Source organism: Pseudorca crassidens, chromosome 3 (genome assembly GCF_039906515.1).
Source record: "Pseudorca crassidens isolate mPseCra1 chromosome 3, mPseCra1.hap1, whole genome shotgun sequence".
NCBI classification, from domain to species: Eukaryota; Metazoa; Chordata; class Mammalia; order Artiodactyla; family Delphinidae; genus Pseudorca; species Pseudorca crassidens.
Window position 1 is genome coordinate 122709032 of NC_090298.1, and position 19937 is coordinate 122728968.

Sequence of the window (19937 nt, forward strand, 5' to 3'; positions counted from 1 at the left end):
TGAAACCATGGAACATCTCATTTAGAGGGTGTTAGCAAGGACTTATGTTAGGATTGGCAGTGTTAGGTGATTTGTTGGAGGGTTAAAGGAAACAGGAGTAATTCTATGATCAGATTTCCTAGTAGTTTACGTAGAAGGAGGGAAGACTAGAATTATGCTAAAGCTGTAATTGGTAAAGAAGCTGTAGTCACTCATATTAGCCAGGGTAGAGAGATGTTTAGTCATTTTTATGGTTTGGATAGTATTCATGGTTTGTGTGTGTGTTCAGTCGTGATAATGGAGTGATCTTGTTTTTGCCTTGATCCACCATGGGCACAAGAGTGACCTTGTCTGAGGTTGATGTTCTATGAAAATTGTTTATGTTTAACAAGGGGACACTAAGGCCTAGCTGTGAGTGGCAGTCCAGCTCCTAGATGTCAGGAGTTGTTGTTCTTTTTCCCATAATTAAAAAATATATAAAGAAAAGAAAGATAAGTGATTGTATTCAGAAACACAACATTATTGCTTAAAATTAGTTTTTGTTTTTATATTTGAATGACAATTGAGTTTATGTATAAAGAACTTGTTTTATAAATGAAGTTTTTAAATGTAAAAAAAATATATGGAGTCTTTTTAAAAAATTATTTTAAGGTATTGCTAAGATTTAATTTAATTATATTTGTGTTTCATAGATATTTTCAACTCCAGGCCATCCAAAAATGATCTACAGCTCCTCAAACTTAAAGACACCTTCAAAACTTTGTTCAGGATCAAAGTCTCACGATGTCCAAGAAGTTCTTAAAAAGAAGCAGGTAACAGCCTCAATTCTTTTCCTTCAAGAGGAAAGGATCTATTGAATTCTTTTTTTTTTTAATACATTTATTTATTTTTTATTTATTTATTTTTGGCTACGTTGGGTCTTCGTTGCTGTGTGTGGGCTTTCTCTAGTTGCGGCGAGCAGGGGCTACTCTTCGTTGCAGTGCGTGGGCTTCTCATCACGGTGGCTTCTCTTGTTGTGGAGCTTGGGCTCTAGGCACACGGTCTTCAGTAGTTGTGGCACGCAGGCATCAGTAGTTGTGGCTCGCGGGCTCTAGAGTGCAGGCTCAGTAATTGTGGCTCACAGGCTCTAGAGCGCAGGCTCAGTAGTTGTGGCGCACGAACTTAGTTGCTTCACAGCATGTGGGATCTTCCTGGACCAGGGCTTGAACCCGTGTCCACTACATCGGCAGGCAGATTTTCAACCACTGTGCCACTAGGGAAGTCCGGGATTTGTTGAATTCTTAAGTGATTATATTAACACCTCTGAACAGTTCATGTTGTTATGAAACTACATTTTAACATTTATTTAGCTGCTGCTTGATGCATTGTACACTTGAAAAAAAGATGAGCAAACAGAAAAAATGTTTTGCAGTTGCCTTTCAGTGGCTACATCAAGCACAAAGAAAGAACTTTTTTCTATGTAAAAGTAAAAGACACTGAGCTGTCGTCTCTCCCCCCACCCCCCCGCAAGGGAGAGAAATAAACACTTTTATTTCATTATTTTCTCTTTTAATTCCTTTCTGGCTTCGTAAGTTAGGTAATATTTCACGTGAAGTGTAACAATTATGTAGTTATTATTCATGTGACTCACTTCTGAGTTTCATTATCATCTTAGATTTAAACTCACAGTTTTTCAAATAAAATAGTTATTTATATATATTATCTCAGTATAATTGGAGATTTAATTAACAGAGGGGTTGGAGGCAACATTTTCCAGGCAAAAATCCATAGATTTTGCTATCATTTCTAATCTATAGCTGCATGTCACTTTTAGACTTTATTTTTAGACTTCAAACTTCAAAAATAAGGATTTCGCTTATTATGTGGGGAAGTGAAAACTTGTTTTTCTTTACATACATATTCAGGTCATTTAAGTGAATAAACCTCATAGATACAGCTAATTAGTGTTCAGTATTTTAAATATTAAAGTACAGTTACAAACATAAACTCTTTTATATTGGAAGTGTTGGGGAAAATAGGTTTAAAGGTTTCATCTCTGGCTTCAGCTATTTTTTGATTAGGAGGAAAATCTGTCTCGTATAAGGGATGACTCAGAAGAAATGAGTTGAGACTGTAGTAGCCATATATATCATGGGCAAACTTAGTTATTCATTACTGATTTTTTCTTTACCTGTTCGTACAGGAAGCAATGAAGCTACAACAAGATATGAGGAAAAAGAGGCAAGAAATGTTAGAAAAACAAATAGAATGCCAAAAGGTAAGATAAATGTTCATTATTTGCATGCTGGAATTGATGTATGGAATGGATTTTACAAAGATATCCCCAATAGAGTTTTAAAGGTTACTTAAACTAAAATTTACTAAGCATAGTTTTACTTTTTGCTGTTTATTTTATAGATGTTAATATCCAAGCTAGAAAAAAACAAAAACATGAAACCAGAAGAGAGAGCAAATATAATGAAGACTTTAAAAGAGCTTGGAGAAAAGATCTCACAATTGAAAGATGAGTTAAAAACATCTTCTGCAGTCTCCACACCATCTAAAGTAAAGACAAAAACAGAGGTACCTATTTGCATTTTTCATTCAGCATAGGGTTATTGAACATCTGTGGTGTGCTTTGCACTTTAAAAGTGCAGTGGAGGCTTCCCTGGTGGCACAATGATTGAGAGTCCGCCTGCCGATGCAGGGGACACGGGTTCGTGCCCCAGTCTGGGAAGATCACACATGCCGCGGAGCAGCTAGGCCCCGTGGCCATGGCTGCTGAGCCTGCGCATCCGGAGCCTGTGCTCCGCAACGGGAGAGGCCACACAGTGAGAGGCCCACGTACCACAAAAAAAAAAAAAAAAAAAAAAAAGTGCAGTGGAATCCTTAGGTAGCTAATAGTCTAGTGTGAGACAATTATAAGTATCTTTTTTTTTTTTAATGTTTCTGTAGATGCTGTACACTCCCTCTGAAAGAAGTGATAATACCCGGTTTGAACAAAGATGTTTTTTAACTGAATTTTTTTGTTCTCCATGCTGATGATGTAACTGCTTAGAGTGATGGCAAGGAAAGAGACATTTCCTATTTCAGCAGCTTTTTTTCTAATTTTTTAATAATGTTGTAATGCAGCCATCCCTTTTAATATTCAAAAGATATCATTGCCTTTAGTATGGGTAAAAATATGGCTTTCTATTGAAAAGAATAATCAAAAGTTCTAGATCCATTTAAGTCTAATTTTGTTCATTTCTATTTGTTTCCTTACCGTAGAAGAATGCTTGCTTTTACACCATGGTTCCATCATTATTCTACAGCTCTGTAGTGGGATTTTAGATAAATTTGCAGCCCTTTGAAAACTGGGAATAAATTTGTCAGATATATATATATAGAATGCAAATTTTTATGTACAATATTATATTACATTTGAAATTGTGGTTCTCTGTTATTAAAGGAATGTAAAGTGTTTCATTAAGAACACAACATTGTAAATCAACTATACTCCAATAAAAATTTTTTGAAAAAGATTAATTTATGATCTAAAAAAAAAAGATTGCTTTTTAAAAATATAATAAAATGTTATTTTAATTGAAATTTCCCCCAATAATAAAAAGAGCATTTAATTATGGAAAGAAATTTAAGAGAATATGGGGGAAAGAAAATCTCTCATAGTCACACCAGCTAAAGGCTGATAATTTGTTTCTTACCAAAAAAAAAAAAAAAAAAAGAGCGGCAGTAGTTATAGGGTTCAGATCTGAAAGCAATTATGTAACTGTTATGTTTGTACTATTAGTGAATTTTTATTGTGTAATTTATTTTGCCCTATTATGTTTCACTTATGATGCTTTATTATGTTCTCAGCTCCCTCATCTCAAATGACTGTTTCCAAGGTCTGATTTTTAGGCCATCTTTTTTTTTTTTTTTTTCCCTCAGTGATAGTTTATTTATTTCACATAAAAATCCCCCAAAGCTCATGGAAATGATGCCTTCATATCACGACAGTAATCAGAATGAATTGTTTTTGTTTTTAAAAACCACAAAACTAAAAAAAAAGAAACCACAAAACTCGCCGTCGGAAGGATGGGTGTGTGAACTACGACTTGGGGAGGGACTTATGATGCATCCCATGTGTCACAAGAGGAAAACTCAATGTTCCTTTACAAGGAGGGCTCGACATCTGTTGCATTTCAGCCAAAAGCTGCCCGGCAGATACAAAGCTTTCGCAAAGCCGATTTCAGAGGGTGTGGGTAGCAGCCCTAGGTGCTGCCGAGGACACAGTGGCCCCGTATGGACGGAGCTGTGCCTCAGAACTTCACACACCTGTGTACAGGTCGCCGACCTGGAGACAGCCACCCCGGGGGTCTCTCTATTCTGGAGGGGCTGTGCCATCTTAATTAAGCATTTGTAATAGTGCTTGCTTATTAAGCAGTAATACTGTTTATTGTTACTACTGATAACATTATACTCTCTACATGTTTTCAGTATTATATCTGTAAAGTTACTTTCCTTAAAACACCCATGTTTATTGCGTGCTCTCACATTTACCCAGAAGAGATGTGTGTCATTCTGTAAGTGTAATATTGTCAACAAGATTTTGTAGGTTGTCTAAAAAATACATTTTTACTCTTAATTTTTCCAAAGGCCCAAAAAGAACTATTAGATACCGAACTGGACCTTCACAAGAGGCTATCCTCAGGAGAAGACACAACAGAGTTACGGAAAAAACTCAGTCAGTTACAGGTTGAGGTGAGATTTAAGAGGAGTTACCCACTACATTTAACATCTCGAAAAATAGTTTTCCTAGATTTAGTCTGATGATGTGTTATATTCTGCTTTTTGTTGTTATTCAGGCTGCGCGATTAGGTATTTTACCTGTGGGTCGAGGAAAGACCATGTCCTCTCAGGGTCGAGGAAGAGGCCGAGGCCGTGGAGGAAGAGGAAGGGGTTCACTAAATCACATGGTAGTGGACCACCGCCCTAAAGCACTAACAGTTGGGGGATTCATTGAGGAGGAGAAAGATGACTTACTTCAGCATTTTTCAGTAAGTTTTTAAAATAGTAAATGCCAACTCTAAAAGCATTGTATTTAGCATTTCCTTGATGCCTTCTGTATAAATGTCAAATGTTTTATAGATTAGAAAAATAAGTTGTAAAATCATGGGTATTAGTAAATTCCTATTAATATATTTGAAGGTCAAGAAGCAGCTCATGCTATATTCCATAATACTTCACATAAATGCATTTGTAACAACAAGTTATTCGAAAGCTATATTTGATTTTTGCTTTAGGGTTTATTACATGGTTTACTAGATGTTTATAGTCAATAAGTGAAAATAGTCTAGGATGGAGACGAAATCCAAAGGAAGAATTTGTTAGGAGAAGAGTCATGTTTAGTTATATTCTGTGTACAGTGCTGACCACTTGCTTTTAGACAAATATGCAAATAGATATTTGCCACAAGTGAATGTTTTTGTTATTTTGCACATAAACAGTATATTCTCTTTCTAACCACTCATTAATTCATCTAGTAAATATTTTTTGAGTGTTATTTGTGCTAGAGCATTTTCATACATGATCTCATGTAACCTTAAATAACTGTATAAAGTGCAGGTAGAAACCCATGTGTACAGATCGGAAAACTAAAGCTTAAAAAAGTCACCCAAGATCATACAGTTAATAAGTGGCAGGACCAAGGTAAAAATACACAATTGACTGGTAACATCCAGGATGCCTATTCCTCAAACAACTTTTTTGAGAGAAAACATTTTCAGCCCTATTGAGTGTTAAAGATGGTGAGAGAAATCTTAAAGAGCAAGATTTCACTCCATAGTTTCTTATTAGTTTGATGCTCATTAATCTTGTTTCACCCTGGCTATTAGAGAATGGTGGGTTATTATAAGATGTCCAGATTTGAGAGCCACCTGGGCTGCAGTCTGTTTACTCTTGAGCCAGTTTTTTCACTACCCTGACTGTTATTTTCTTTTTTTGTAAAGTGTGAGATTGTCTTTAAGTGACGTCTTTGAGGAGTAAAGAAGATAATATATGGAGGAGCACTGTACATGGGCAGGGTGTTCTTCTGGAGGCTGGGTGAATGTCGATTTTTGTCTCTCAGGGTTGAGTATATAATATTCGAATTTCCTTGCCAAAACTTGGGCATGGGCATTTAGACCCACTGCCAGCTCTGGTGAGGTGCATTACATAATAATGTATAATAATATAAAGCAGAATTTTTATAAATTTGGCTCTGTAGAAAGTTTTAGTTACAAAAAGTAGGTAATTTTGTTAGGTAGGAAGCTGCATGCTCTACCCTGAGGGTTATATATAAATCTTTAAGTTTTAATCCAGAAGTCATGCTCAAATGGCTCTCTCTCCTTCTCATAAGTAGAGTCATTCTAGAGTATCTAATAATAACCAACTTTTTTTTTTTTTTTTTTTTTTGCGGTATGTGGACCTCTCACTGTTGTGGCCTCTTCCGTTGCGGAGCACAGGCTCCGGACGCACAGGCTCAGCAGCTATGGCTCATGGGCCCAGCCGCTCCGTGGCATGTGGGATCCTCCCGGACTGGGGCACGAACCCGTATCCCCTGCATCAGCAGGCGGACTCTCAACCACTGTGCCACCAGGGAAGCCCCAATAACCAACTTTTATATACATATATTTGTTAAGTCTGAAATACGGCACTTGGTTTGCGGAAAGGGACATGTCCAGGCATTTGGGGAAGGAGCAAACAAAGCCAAGGCTGGTAAGGCAACTTCAAGAATGAGACACTACCATTGGTTTCGATGGTGTTTTGTAGTTTGTTTTTTGTTTTGATAGGGTACTATCAGACAGTCTTGAATGCTAGAAACACACTTACACTTGTAACAGATACTTGGGCAGTATAGTATGCTTTCTTTGAAAAAAATACAGAAATACGTATGCCTAAGACATTATTGAAAGTAGATTTAGCAAACCTATAGGGTAACTCTTCTTCAAGGTCTTTTATAATCCCACAAAGACTAAAGTAAAATGTATATTTTCAGTATTCTTTTACTGTCCTGAATGATTGTGAAAGGATCATGGATCAACCATATCTGTATGAAAAGGTGATGGATGGGTGTTAGTGAAGCTGTTCTGAAGTGTGAGGACCTAATTCTAGAGTCCTTCAGTTTATTCTTGTATTCATTAATCCAGCAGTCCCCAACCTTTTTAGCACCAGGGGCTGGTTTCATGGAAGACAATTTTTCTGCGGACCGGAAGGGAGGGGGGAAATGGTTTCAGGATGATTCAAGCCCATTACATTTATTGTGCACTTAATTTCTATTATTATTACATTGTAATATATAATGAAATAATTATGCAATTCACCATAATGCAGAATCAGTGGGAGCCCTGAGCTTGTTTTCACATGCCACTCACCAATAGGGTTTTGATGTGAGTCTGCAAGCAGAGACTTATTAGGGTCTCTGTGCAGTCGAACCTCTCTGCTAATGATAATCTGTATTTGCACCCACTCCCCAGTGCTAGCATCGCCACCTCAGCTCCACTGCAGATCATCAGGCATTAGATTTTCACAAGGAGCGTGCAACCTAGATCCCTCACATACGCAGTTCACAGTAGGGTTCATGCTCTTATGAGAATCTAATGCTGCTGCTGATCTGACAGGAGGCAGAGCTCAGGTGGCAATGCAAGCAACGGGGAGTGGCTGTAAATACAGATGAAGCCTCACTTGATCACCTGCCACTCACCTCCTGCTGTGTGGCCCGGGGGTCGAGGACCCCTGCATTAATCCACTTTTAAGAATTTATCATATGGAAATTATGCAAACGATTCTGCAAACTGTAAGTGTGCTCAGTGTAGCACTTTCTATAATAGTGAAAATGAGAACTATCTAAACGCTCAACAGTACTTTGCTGCTATTAAAAACATGTTTTTAAAGAATAATGACATAAGAAAATTCTCAGGATTGTCTTTTAGGTTAAGGAAAGGTGGGATAGGAGAGTAGTCATAAACTTGGAGTGGAACTGCTTTAAATTGTTAGTTCTGGGTGGGAGAATTCAAGTTAGTTTTAATTTTTTTTCCCTTCTAGGCTCTTCTCTGTTTTCTGTGCTTTCCAAAGGAAGATATCTTATTTTTAAAATCAGACTTTTTAACTTCACATTCATTTTTAAGATGAAACACCAGCATTTTTGTACTGTATATGTTAAAACCAAATTTGAGGATATGTGTTAATCTTGGGCTTTACGTCCCAGATACGTACATGAAAAATATGAGTAAATTTAAAAATTGTTGATCTTTGAGCAGCATGGGTTTGAACTGTGCTGGTCCACTTGTACACAGATTTTTTTCAATAATAAGGCTGACAGTAAGTTATTACCAAGATTTTTGACCATATGGAGAGTTAGCACCCCTAATCCCTGTGTGGTTCAGGGGTCAACTATATACACAAATTTAAAATCCAGAGAATGTTTATATACAATGGAAGTTATCTATAACAACATAAAACATGTATAATAATATATAAATATTTTAATAGTATATATCACTAGTCAGACTTTTTCTAGTAAAGAACCAGATAGTAAACACGTTAGGCTTTTGCGGACTTCGTACAGTCTCTGTCACATTTTCTCCTTTTCCTCCTCTCTCTAAACCTGTCCTTCCCTCTTCCTCTTCCTTCTTCTTTTTCCTTTTCTTCTTTTAATAATTTTTTATAAGTGTAAAAATAATTCATAGCTCACAGGCCACCAAAAACAAGGTGCTGGGCCATGTTTGGCCTGAAGGTTGTAGTTTGCAGACCCCTGGTATATATTATTTTATTACTTTATATATAAAATATTTAAGTTCAAAAATGGGAAATATGGGACTTCCCTGGTGGCACAGTGGTTGGGACTCCACGCTCCCAATGCAGGGGGCCCGGGTTAGATCCCTGGTCAGGGAACTAGATCCCACATGCATGTCGCAACAAAGAGCTCGCATGCCACAACTAAGGAGCCCACCTGCTGCAACTAAGGAGCTGGCGAGCCTCAACTAAGGAGCGTGTCTGCTGCAACTAAGACCCGGTGCAACCAAATAAATAATTTTTTTTAAAAAAGGGAGGGCTTCCCTGGTGGCACAGTGGTTGAGAGTCCGCCTGCTGATGCAGGGGACACGGGTTCGTGCCCCGGTCCGGGAAGATCCCACATGCCACGGAGCGGCTGGGCCCATGAGCCATGGCCGCTGAGCCTGTGCGTCCAGAGCCTGTGGTCCGCAACGGGAGAGGCCACAACAGTGAGAGACCCACGTACCACAAAAAAAAAAAAAAGTAATAATAATAATAATAAATTAAAAAAAGGGAAATAATATCATGTAATATATAAATAGAATTTTGTATATTTTAAAGATAAAATCAGTGAGTCCCAAAAGAACTTTTTTTAAAAAAGAATCCTTATTTATATATCTTTCATTTGACAGAGTTAGGAGGGTATCAAAGACCATGAAGAATTTCCTTTAAGTATTTTAATATTAAAGTTTAGGTAAAAGCTGAAAATTTTAAGTCATAGAGGCTTGCTTAAGGGCACAGATAGGATGAGAGCTTAGGGTGCTTTCCTTCACTCCTGGGTAAAGAGAGGTTCAGCTAATTTCAACAGGGAAAGTTATTTATGCTGAATGTTTGGAATACTTGAACTGTACTTTGGCATTTTTTCAATAGTATGCATCATTTAACTACAAAGATTTTGAGCTATGGTAGTGTGGTTTAGAGTTGTACTCAGTAATAATAGAGTGGAAGTAGATTTTTTTTATTTTCTTCTTCCTGATTATGAAAATAGTAAATGCTTCTCAGGATGCATTTAGTAGCTGCAAGTAACAGATAAATAACTTGGAAAATATGGATGTTTATTTTCTTTTTTTTCAAGAAGTTTAGAGGTAGGGAGGTTTTAGGATTGATTATTTAAGAAACTCAGCTACACAGGTTCTTTTCATATTTCTCCTCTACTATCCTAGTGTGTTGGCTTTCTTCCTTAGGTCTTTTTCTTCATGATGTCAGTCAGGATGGCTAGTTAGGGTGTTTCCTGTTTTTTCACTGTTAATGGACAATGTTATATACATCTTACTGTATTTGGCGTTTTTGAGGGAAGTAATGTTATGTGGACAGTCCTGTGCATTGCAGGACCTTTAGCACCTCTGGCTCTCACCTACTAAATACTAGTAAGTGCTCTTCAGTCAGCGTGACCACCAAAATGCCCTCTAGAGTAACATTATCGTCTCCCACTGAGAACCATTTCCCTAGGTTAGTTCATAGGAGCAAGATGACTGGATCGAAGGCACGCATATGTGTATTTAAAATTTTGGTACAGCTTGCCAGATAACCCTCCAGGAATGTTGCGCTAATTTAAACTTGTAGTGACATTGGGTGAGAGCACCTGTTTGCCCATATCCTCAACAGCACTTAAGTTTTGTTTTTTCATCTTTGCCAGTCAGGGGATTGATGATCATGACTGGCACAGATTTGGCATCAGTTTCTGATCTGGGAAAATGGCTGTGTAGGTGAATTTCTCTCTGCGTAACTTCTACCTCTAAGGTTCTACATGCTTCCAAGTTACTGTATATAATTTTTTATTGATGATATGTAATTGATTTGCTCATATTCACACATATATTCATATATGTTAATATTTGATTTATTTTGAGGGGCAACACACATATACATAGTCAAAAAGAAAAGTATGTACGATGAAAAGTAAGATTTCCTGGACTTCTCTGGCGGTCCAGTGGTTAAGACTCCATGCTTCCAATGCAGGGGGCACGGGTTTGATCCCTGGTCGGTAAGCTAAGATCCCGCATGCCGCGTGTTGTGGCCAAAAGAAAAAGAAAAGGAAAGAAAAATAACATTTCCTTCTACCTCCAGTCATACAGTTCCACTCCCCATAGGCAATTACTGTTAATTGTGCATATGATGTTACTTTGTTTTTAATGGATGCATGGTGATTTATTGTATAGATGTACTGTACTAGATTCAATTAGCCCTGTATTGATGGACCTCTAACTTTTCTCCACTATTTCATTATTTCAAGCCGTGGTATAGATATGCGTGTGAGAGAATATATATGTGTATATAGAAAAATTAGATATTTTGATAGGTATATGAGGCAAGTCCTAAATTTTTTTAAGTATTTTTAATTAAAAAAATTAATACAAGCAAAGGGTCAAAATTCGGTTAATAAAAAGTAAAAATCTCACCTCTTAATCTTGGCCTACTCTTACAAGGTAGTTATTATTCTTGGATATATTTATAGAAAAAAATTACGAATATAAGAATACATATATTAAGTCTCTCATCAAAAAAATTTTACCGGTGCTTCCCTGGTGGCGCAGTGGTTGAGAATCTGCCTGCCAATGCAGGGGACACGGGTTCGAGCCCTGGTCTGGGAAGATCTCACATGCTGCGGAGCACCTGGGCCCGTGAGCCACAACTACTGAGGCTGCGCGTCTGGAGCCTGTGCCCCGCAACAAGAGAGGCCACGACAGTGAAAGGCCCACGCGCTGCGATGAAGAGTGGCCCCCGCTTGCTGCAACTAGAGAAAGCCCTCGCACAGAAATGAAGACCCAACACAGCCGAAGATAAATAAATAAATTAATTAATTAAAAAAATTACCAAAATGGGATCATTTATAAATACAGAGGTGCATTCTAAACATTGCTTTTTTAACATAAATATCTTGGCTAATTGGTATTTTCTTGAAATTATGAAGATAATACTCAACTTAAAATGTTTATTGAAACTATACCAATAAGAAATGTATAGTTAAGTGATTTATCAGAAGGTACCATATTACCTGCCCCTCAGGTCAAGAAATAGAACATTCCCAGCACCCCAAAAGTCTCCTTCTGCCCCCTTCCAGTCACTATCTTCTCTCCTCCTCAGAAAAAGTCTAGCCTCACTTTATTATAATCACCTCCTTGCTTTCTTTATACAGTTGATTCTCATTATTCGTGGATACTGCATTGCACATTCACCTACCCACTAAAATTTATTACAGCCTCAAAATTAATACCTGAAGTGCTTGTGTGGTCATTTTCAGACATGTGCTGTGAAAAATTTGAGTTGACCAGTGCACAAGTTCCCAACGGAGGTCAAATGAGGTGATGTTCTGCCTTCTTGTCTCAGCTCTCATCCTGTAAACAAGTCTTTTTTGCAGTCTATTTAGTGCCCTATTTCTCTCATTTTTTTGTGCTTTTCATTGGTGATTTCACTGTTTAAAATGGCTTCCAAGTATAGTTCTGAAGTGCTGTGTAAGTGTTCAGTAAGGTAGTGATGTGCCTTATGGTAAAGATGTGTGTTAGAGATAAGCCTTGTTCAGGCATGAGTTGTCATGCTTTGGGCCATGAGTTCAATGTTAATGAATCAACAGTATATATTAAGTAATGTCCTTAAACATAAAACAAGGTTACATATTGATCATTGGCAAAAATGTTTTGACCAGAGGCTCATAGGAACCTAACCCTCTATTTCCCCTAGGAACAATGGTTCAGTGTTTGCTAATTCAGTGCTTGGGTGAACTTTATGTGACTACTGCAAATAACGAGAATCAACTGTATTTTTATCACCTTAATGTGTATTCCTAAATGTTATAGTATTATTTTGCGTATTTAAGAAAATTTATATATATGGAACCACATAGTATATATTCTGTTGTGTCTACTTTTTTTTCTTAACATTATATTTGTGAGATTCATTTGTGTTATTACATGTAACAGTAGTTTGCTATTTTTATTGCTGTATAGTTTTCAGTTGTATATATATATACCACAATTTATTTTTCCATTCTCCTATTGATAGATATTTGGGTTATTTCCATTTCATTTTTATGAACAGTGTTGCTGTGAACATTGTTTTAAATGTCTTTTCATATATACATGTACATTTCTGTTGCATATACATGGACTTGTTGAGTGAACTGCATCAGTTTTATTAGTTTAGATTCCCACTGGCGGTGTGTGAGAGTTCCTGACTTGGTGTTATTAGAATACATCTTTATTCTATTTATTAATCTTACTTGTTACAAGTTAGGTAGTGGGAGTTTTATATTCTTAGTTCCTGACTGCATACAAATTAAATTTCTCCTTCTTCCTTCAGTAATATATATGCAGTACATCTAATGCCTTAAAATTTCTTTTGGAAGATAGAACTGCTACCCTCTTTGGAAAGCAACCCAGTTAATATAGGTTAAAAATTTTTATATTGCTTTTTCTTGCTAATAAAAGTAATATAACTTTACTTAAAAATTCAAATAACAAAGTTTAAGGACTAATGTGTAACATGGTGACCGTAGTTGACAACACTATTATATAACTGAAATTTGCTAGGAGAGTAGAACTTAAATGTTCTAAAAACCCCCCTCTCCCGCCCCCCTCCCAAAAGGGTAATAAATACGTGAGGTATGCATGTGTTAATTAACTCGATGGGGTATCCTTTCACAGTGTATCAAATCATCACATTGCACACTTCAAATATCTTACAGTTTTATTTGTCAGTTACACTTCAGTAAAGCTGGAAAGAATTTAAATAATATAGAAATGAACAAAATACTGAAGAAATCTCTATAATTGGGCTGTATGTTAAAGGATAGAGTAAGGGCAAGGGATGTCTGTTACACAAATTACCTGTTTTTTTCTTTCTCCAAGGTTTATTGAGATATAATTGACATACAACATTGTATTATTTTAAGATGTGCAACATAATGATTCAGTATACATATGCATTGTGATTACTAACATAAGTTTAGTTAAATCCATCACCACACATAGTTAAAATTTTTTTTTCCTTGTGATGAGAACTTTTAATGTCCACTCAGTAACTACCTGATTTTGAAAAGATGGTAAATGTATATTTGGGTTAGGGCCATTTTGATGTGTCATTTTAGTTTGTCCCATGAATCAAAATGTTTGGTGTCAGGTTATAAACATTTAACACCTACAAGGGATAATAGGAGTTTTTCCTTAAATCACAGGCTGTGGTATCAGCAGAGACAGTAATTGACTGGTATGCATCTGGCCTAATGTACATTCTTGCCATGCAATGATCTGAGTGTTCTATGGAAATATTTTGCAAATGCTTCATGAAGTTTATCAATATTTTTCCTAGAAAATATAGGGTGAAACCCCAAATTTAAAAGAGCCCCTTCTATTACATATTTTAGGACTGAACCAAGAATTGGGGATAATCTACAACCCAGATCTGTTGATAGGAAAGCTGTAGGAATGATTAAGCTTTCACTTTCATGAAACTTTGGGTCTCTGTTCTTTTGTCTCGATTGCTTTGTCCTTAAAATTAAACTTTTGGTTTCTCTTACTGAAATTTGCTGGGGAGGAAAAAATGTTTAGACAGTAATAACAAGAAATACATTTGAAACTGCGTAGTTTTACCCTGAGATAGGATAATAGGTGTTTAACATTTGTGGGATGCGTAGATGAGCTGCAGAGTATTTGTCATTGTTATATAGCATTTCAGGAAAAGAAGTGGGAATAGTTTTAACAGATATAGTTGGGGATATAAGAGATGTCATGAGATGAATAGATAATTTTTAAATTACTTATATTTGTAAGGTTTTACTCTAAATATGTAGATTATCAAAGCCAAAGGCCAATAATCATATTAAGACAGTATTTGTTGTCCTCATCATGACTTTTCTATGTAGAATGACTATATAATTTATATCCAAACCAAGACAGATCTTAAAATTTATGTGACATCAACATTAATCATGGACTATCCTGGGAAAACCAGACATGTGGTCTTCTAATTAAAAAGAACTTCACTTTTTCTAGCTCTCATTGGAGATTATTTGTAGATCCATTTTAACAGATTTTTTTTTCCCTCAAGTCATTAAACTTTTAATAGCACACAATTTGAAGAAATCATTAGTAAGTGTGAGTACAAACTTTTGTGTTCTTCTAAAATCTATTTTAGCCTGCAAACCAAGGGTCAAAATTCAAAGACCGTCGGCTACAAATATCATGGCACAAGGCCAAGGTGCCTTCTGTATCCACTGAGACTGAGGAAGAGGAAGTCAAGGAGGAGGTAAATTTAACGATTGAAAATAAGAGTTGAATTAGATTGTTTCCCAGTTATATGCTTTTCTTAACATTAAGTAATAAAAATTTAAAAATAAACATTGAGTTTTTTCATGCATGTAATTAATTAAGACTAGTCTAGAAGTTTATTAAAGAATCAGATTAGGTGCAGAAATAAAAAAGCTCTTTTGGGGGTTATTTTCTGGTGTAGGAGAGACTGTACTTTTTTAAAATTTGCATTTATTTTGGCTTTATTGGGGCTCTGGACGTTTTTATTTTGGTAAATGAAGACATGGATTAAGTGAACAAATTAAATTTTATCTGATTGTTCTAATTTTAACTTATTCAAGTTCCATAAGTAATAAATTTGAGTTTTCTTTCTACATATAGTTGGTTAAAATGAGAGAGTGTAAAGAAGATGGCCATAAGAGGGAAGAATAGCAAAACCAAGGACTTAAATAATACAAGTACTAACCAGCTTCTTAAAACATGAGAATTAATATTGCTTTTTTACTACAGTATTTCTAATTAGTTTGTTAAAATGGACACTTAGGCAGCATTGCAAGTTATTCCTCATTCATTGTAATTTTGGTTTTAAAAGATAGCATTTATGCCTGATCAAGAGTCTTCCCGACCAAGTGGGTAATTTTACATAACAAAAGCAGAAACATTTCCCTTCTTTAAAAAAGAAAGAAAAGAAAAATCTTGGTATTTCGGGAATGTTTGTAGATACTTTTACTTTGTGTAAGATTTTAGATTTTTATGTAAGATTTGGAATGTCAGTGTCATAGGCAAGGTATTATATTCGTCCTTCACAATCGGATATTAGAGGAAACGTTTAGATGTTCAAATGGTTATTTACTTTTCTCACTTTTAAGATAATAGAATAAAATTAATTTTATCAAAAACATGTTTCATAGATATCCGCCTCCCCCCACTAAATGTTCATATGTTATTTGTTTTTCTGATGATATTAGAATGGAAATCTTCTATTAAACTAGCAAAATTAGCAGGGGAGAAGAATATATATATATATATATATATATAAATAAATGTTTTGGGGGTTTTTTGCCCCCAAAGATACTTTGCGTCACTTGTAAATCCAGCCTGGGCTTTGTACACTAGTCTGTTTGTCCTTTGGCCTAAAAAGCACTTTACTTAACTTTCTTGTGCCACTGAGCAGATTTTACCCTCTCTTTTCTTCAGGAAACAGAAACATCAGATTTGTTTTTGCATGATGACGACGATGAGGATGAAGATGAATATGAATCTCGTTCATGGCGAAGATGAAATCTGATGCGAGCTGTATGCTTTTTAGGAATATTGTTTAGAAGAACAACTTTTTAAAATTATTTAAAGAAGTCAATGAGCCAAAAAAATTTTTTTTATTTTTATTTTCAACACAGTAGGTTTAAGGACAGCAAGTTTGCTATTTAAATACATCTCATAACTGTTCATGATATTAAAGCACCAAAGGCCTAGTGACTTTTACACAGTTGTGAAGATCCACAGGAATGACTTGGATAATCTCTAGAGCCTTATTTTTCCACACCACCTGTTTTTGTTGCTATTGGTGTTGGATTATGATGTAAATGACAGGGTGTTCAGAAATTTTATTTTGGATTATAATCTGCTGATAAAGTTTCATTAAATGTAAAAATCGCCTGGAATCTTTTATCTCTTAGGTATTATGGATGGGTCATCAGATAGTAGGAGATACTTGTAATTAAAATACCCTTTTGCTTTCAAGAGTTGTCTTGGAAGAAAAGTAAATTTTATTATTTTATTGAGGAGGAGCCCAATTTGTATTCAATCTGAATTCGGGGGGATTTAATGTGCAGCAGTAAGTAATATTTTAGTGTAAATTGTAACTGTTCTTCAATGCTATAAGGCAATGGTAGCTAGCTCTGTGGGATTTCCATTCTGTCATCATATTAACTCTCCTGGACTTCTGCCACTGATTTTTAGTTTGCTTTGAAATTACTGAGCACTGGTTCAGTTGGTCCTTTTTTTTTCCTTTTTTTTTTTTAACATTCTCAGAATATAAAAGGCTTTCACCTGTTGCCCCTTTCTCGTCCCCATTTTCTTTCTCCTGCCTTTTTATTAATAGCCTGACTTACCCATTATTGAGATAAGTGATTCTTTTGGGCCACCAAAAGTCAGTCCCCAATAAAAAGTTTAAACCAGCACCTTGATAAACAAGTGATATTTTGATGAGAATAATGGAAGGATTTGTGGGGAGAGAGAGTCACCAGCTTTATTTTTTTTTTTTTTAAAGCTTCACTTTAGTTAATAGTTATGCAGAAGGGTTTGAAAGTGTGTGAAATTCTTTCCCTAAATTTAAACCATGATGGTGAGGTGACTGGGGATAGGTTGGGGGTGGGATGGGGTAGGGGGATGGGTATGCTAGTAATAAATGGGAGTCATAACTTGACTTTGATCAGATGACCTTATATTTTCATAATTTTGTAGCTTGTTGCTATCCATGAACATATGCATCCTTCAGTAGACGGTTTCCTTCACTGTGTGCATTTTTACTGTACACTGTATAGAGTATCTGTTAAGTAAAATATATCTGTAAATTTATGTCCTTGTGTTCTGAATGTTAGATGGAAAAGCAGAGGAGCAACACTACACTGTATTGACCCCTGGGGAAATAAAATGATTAATGTACATAGGATGTTACTTTTTCAAGGATATACACAGCTATGTTTTTATAGTACGTGTGGTGTGAAAATTTGAAACCTCCTGTTGGCTTCAGAAGGTTCTTGGTGATCACTATGTCAAGGATTTTGTTTCCTGAGGTGAAGACTGTTTCTCAAAATAGAAACTATTCACTAAGAAACTTAAAACCATCAGGACTCTAGATTTACTTGGCTACAAGGAGTTAAATCCCATGTTCTGACTATCTTTCCTCTTCTACATGTTTTCCTGGAATGATGTGTCAAACCAGGATCATTTTTAAGTTTTCATGTAATTTTCCCTTCATAATAATAAGGACTTCCTCTTTCTAGGTTATAGTTATATTTCTGAAAACACAAAGCTAAAATAAGCTTATAAAAGAAGGAAAACATTACAGTGGGGTAGAGTAAGCAATCTTGCTTCTTCCTCCTCCGTCATCTCTAACGAAATTTTCCTGATGTCTGTGGCTCAGTTGGTATATATTTTGAAAGATTCATTGTGGTGAATATTTTGAGTCCTGACAGTTTAAACGTGATAGAGGGAACAAAGGATTTATATATTTTTTGTACAAAGTTTTTTCTTAAACTGTATAATTTTGTAAATAATTTGTTTGGTTTTTTTGTGTACTAAAACTACCAGCGTATAGATTTCAATAAGAATTGTTGTATTTTTGTATTTGGAAACTGAAAATTACAGTAAATTAATGGAGCTGTAAGGAAATTTTCAGTAGACTGACAATTCAGCAGAGTGAGATTCCTTTTCATATGATTTTTTAACCTAAAATTGACATCTTATTACACTCTCAGTACAGAGAGAGTTGAGGATTTGTTTGACCTTTTTAGTTCTTGGGGGAGAGGGGGGTGAAAGAGAAGGATGTTAAAGTGAAGAATAGCTAGACACTTTTTCGAGTAAGTTTTGAGGCCCTTTATATAAAACTTAGTTTTCAATACACCTAAAATACTTCATAAACGTCTTTTCCTAAGACTTCTAAAACATGTTTGACTCTCAAAAATGTATTCAAAATATGTGTTAATATAATATTAGAAAATTTAAGTTAAGGTTAGCATAAACTAGTTAAATGTATATATTTTTTCCTTTAGGACTGAGATCCCCAAGCATTAGAATTTCTCTTAAAAGCAAGTAACTATGACTTGTTTTCTTGGCATCTTCACTTACAGAAATAACATATACCATCTGAGGCAAATTCTGTTCTTTTTAATGTGTATGACATCTTTCTAAGTAGCCGTTGAGCAATAACAACCACCAGCCTGGCTCGGTCATCTTGGTTTACTAGTGGATTGCTGCCCAGGCTTAAGAGGTAACCCCAGGGAATGCAGAATTTCCCTCAATTTCTTCATGCTGTAACATTGAGAAAACATTGTCAGTAGCTAAGGTGATAAATTGGAAAACGTCTTGTTAGGGTGAAAAAAAGAGGTCCATGCTGATGGATCATTATTTCAAAAAAAAAGAAAAAAAAAATCATGTGAAAAGGAATAGTGGTTCCTCTTGATGTATAGTATGCCTGTATTATAGTTTTTACAAAATTGTGAACTTGTGTAATAGTATAATAGGAGATATTGTTGAATTTCTAACTGTTTATACATTTAAATTCATATATGTAATGTTTGTTTTATCGATTACAATCTGAATTTCTAAGAAGCATGTTGACTTTTGCAATAAAGATGCAATATGGAATGGTTCACAATTGAAAAAAAAAGATAAAAGTGTTGCAAATTTAAAAGAATTTGGAAAATTTATGAACCATTCCAAAAATTATAACAATCACCAAAAGAGCTGTAATTCTGGCTTGTTCTGGAAAGAAAGAAAATGTATGTGTATGCTTGCTTGAGTGTGAGAATGAATGAGTGATGGATATGTGTGTGTGTGTTATGTTGGGTTCATGTACATGAGAGAATGCCACTCAATATGAATTTGGGTACCGAAGTCACTGGCTATTAAATATTCAGTAGAATCACTCCTTTGACAGAGTGGTCTTGAAAATGAAAGAGAAGGGCATTAAAGTGTTAACTTATAAGTAACCTTTAACAGCCATATTTCTTTGTTCATGGATGGATCTTGGTATCCCAGATAAAAAGCACAAACAATTTTATAAAAGCAATTATTTTAATATTATCTTGAGGATATTCAAGATGCCTGCAAACAATAGGAAGGACATTTTCCTTAAGCACAATAGAGAGAAGGGAAAGAACACCTTGAAGAGATGACCTAGGGCTTCCCTGGTGGCGCAGTGCTTGAGAGTCCGCCTGCTGA

At 35.6% G+C, this 19937-nt stretch overlaps 1 protein-coding gene across 5 annotated transcripts in view; it reads left to right on the plus strand.

Moving 5' to 3' along the window:
• Positions 1-19457, plus strand: part of RBM27 (RNA binding motif protein 27) — a 67087-nt gene extending 47630 nt beyond the window's left edge. For all 5 annotated transcript variants that reach the window (XM_067732146.1, XM_067732148.1, XM_067732149.1 and 2 more), the window contains 7 exons: positions 672-791; positions 2162-2236; positions 2377-2541; positions 4597-4701; positions 4806-4997; positions 14881-14991; positions 16191-19457. In XM_067732146.1, the coding sequence (XP_067588247.1) occupies positions 672-791; positions 2162-2236; positions 2377-2541; positions 4597-4701; positions 4806-4997; positions 14881-14991; positions 16191-16274 (852 nt within the window). In that variant the 3' untranslated portion in view covers positions 16275-19457. The remainder of the gene's footprint in view (positions 1-671; positions 792-2161; positions 2237-2376; positions 2542-4596; positions 4702-4805; positions 4998-14880; positions 14992-16190) is intronic.
• The last annotated feature ends 480 nt before the right edge of the window (positions 19458-19937 follow it).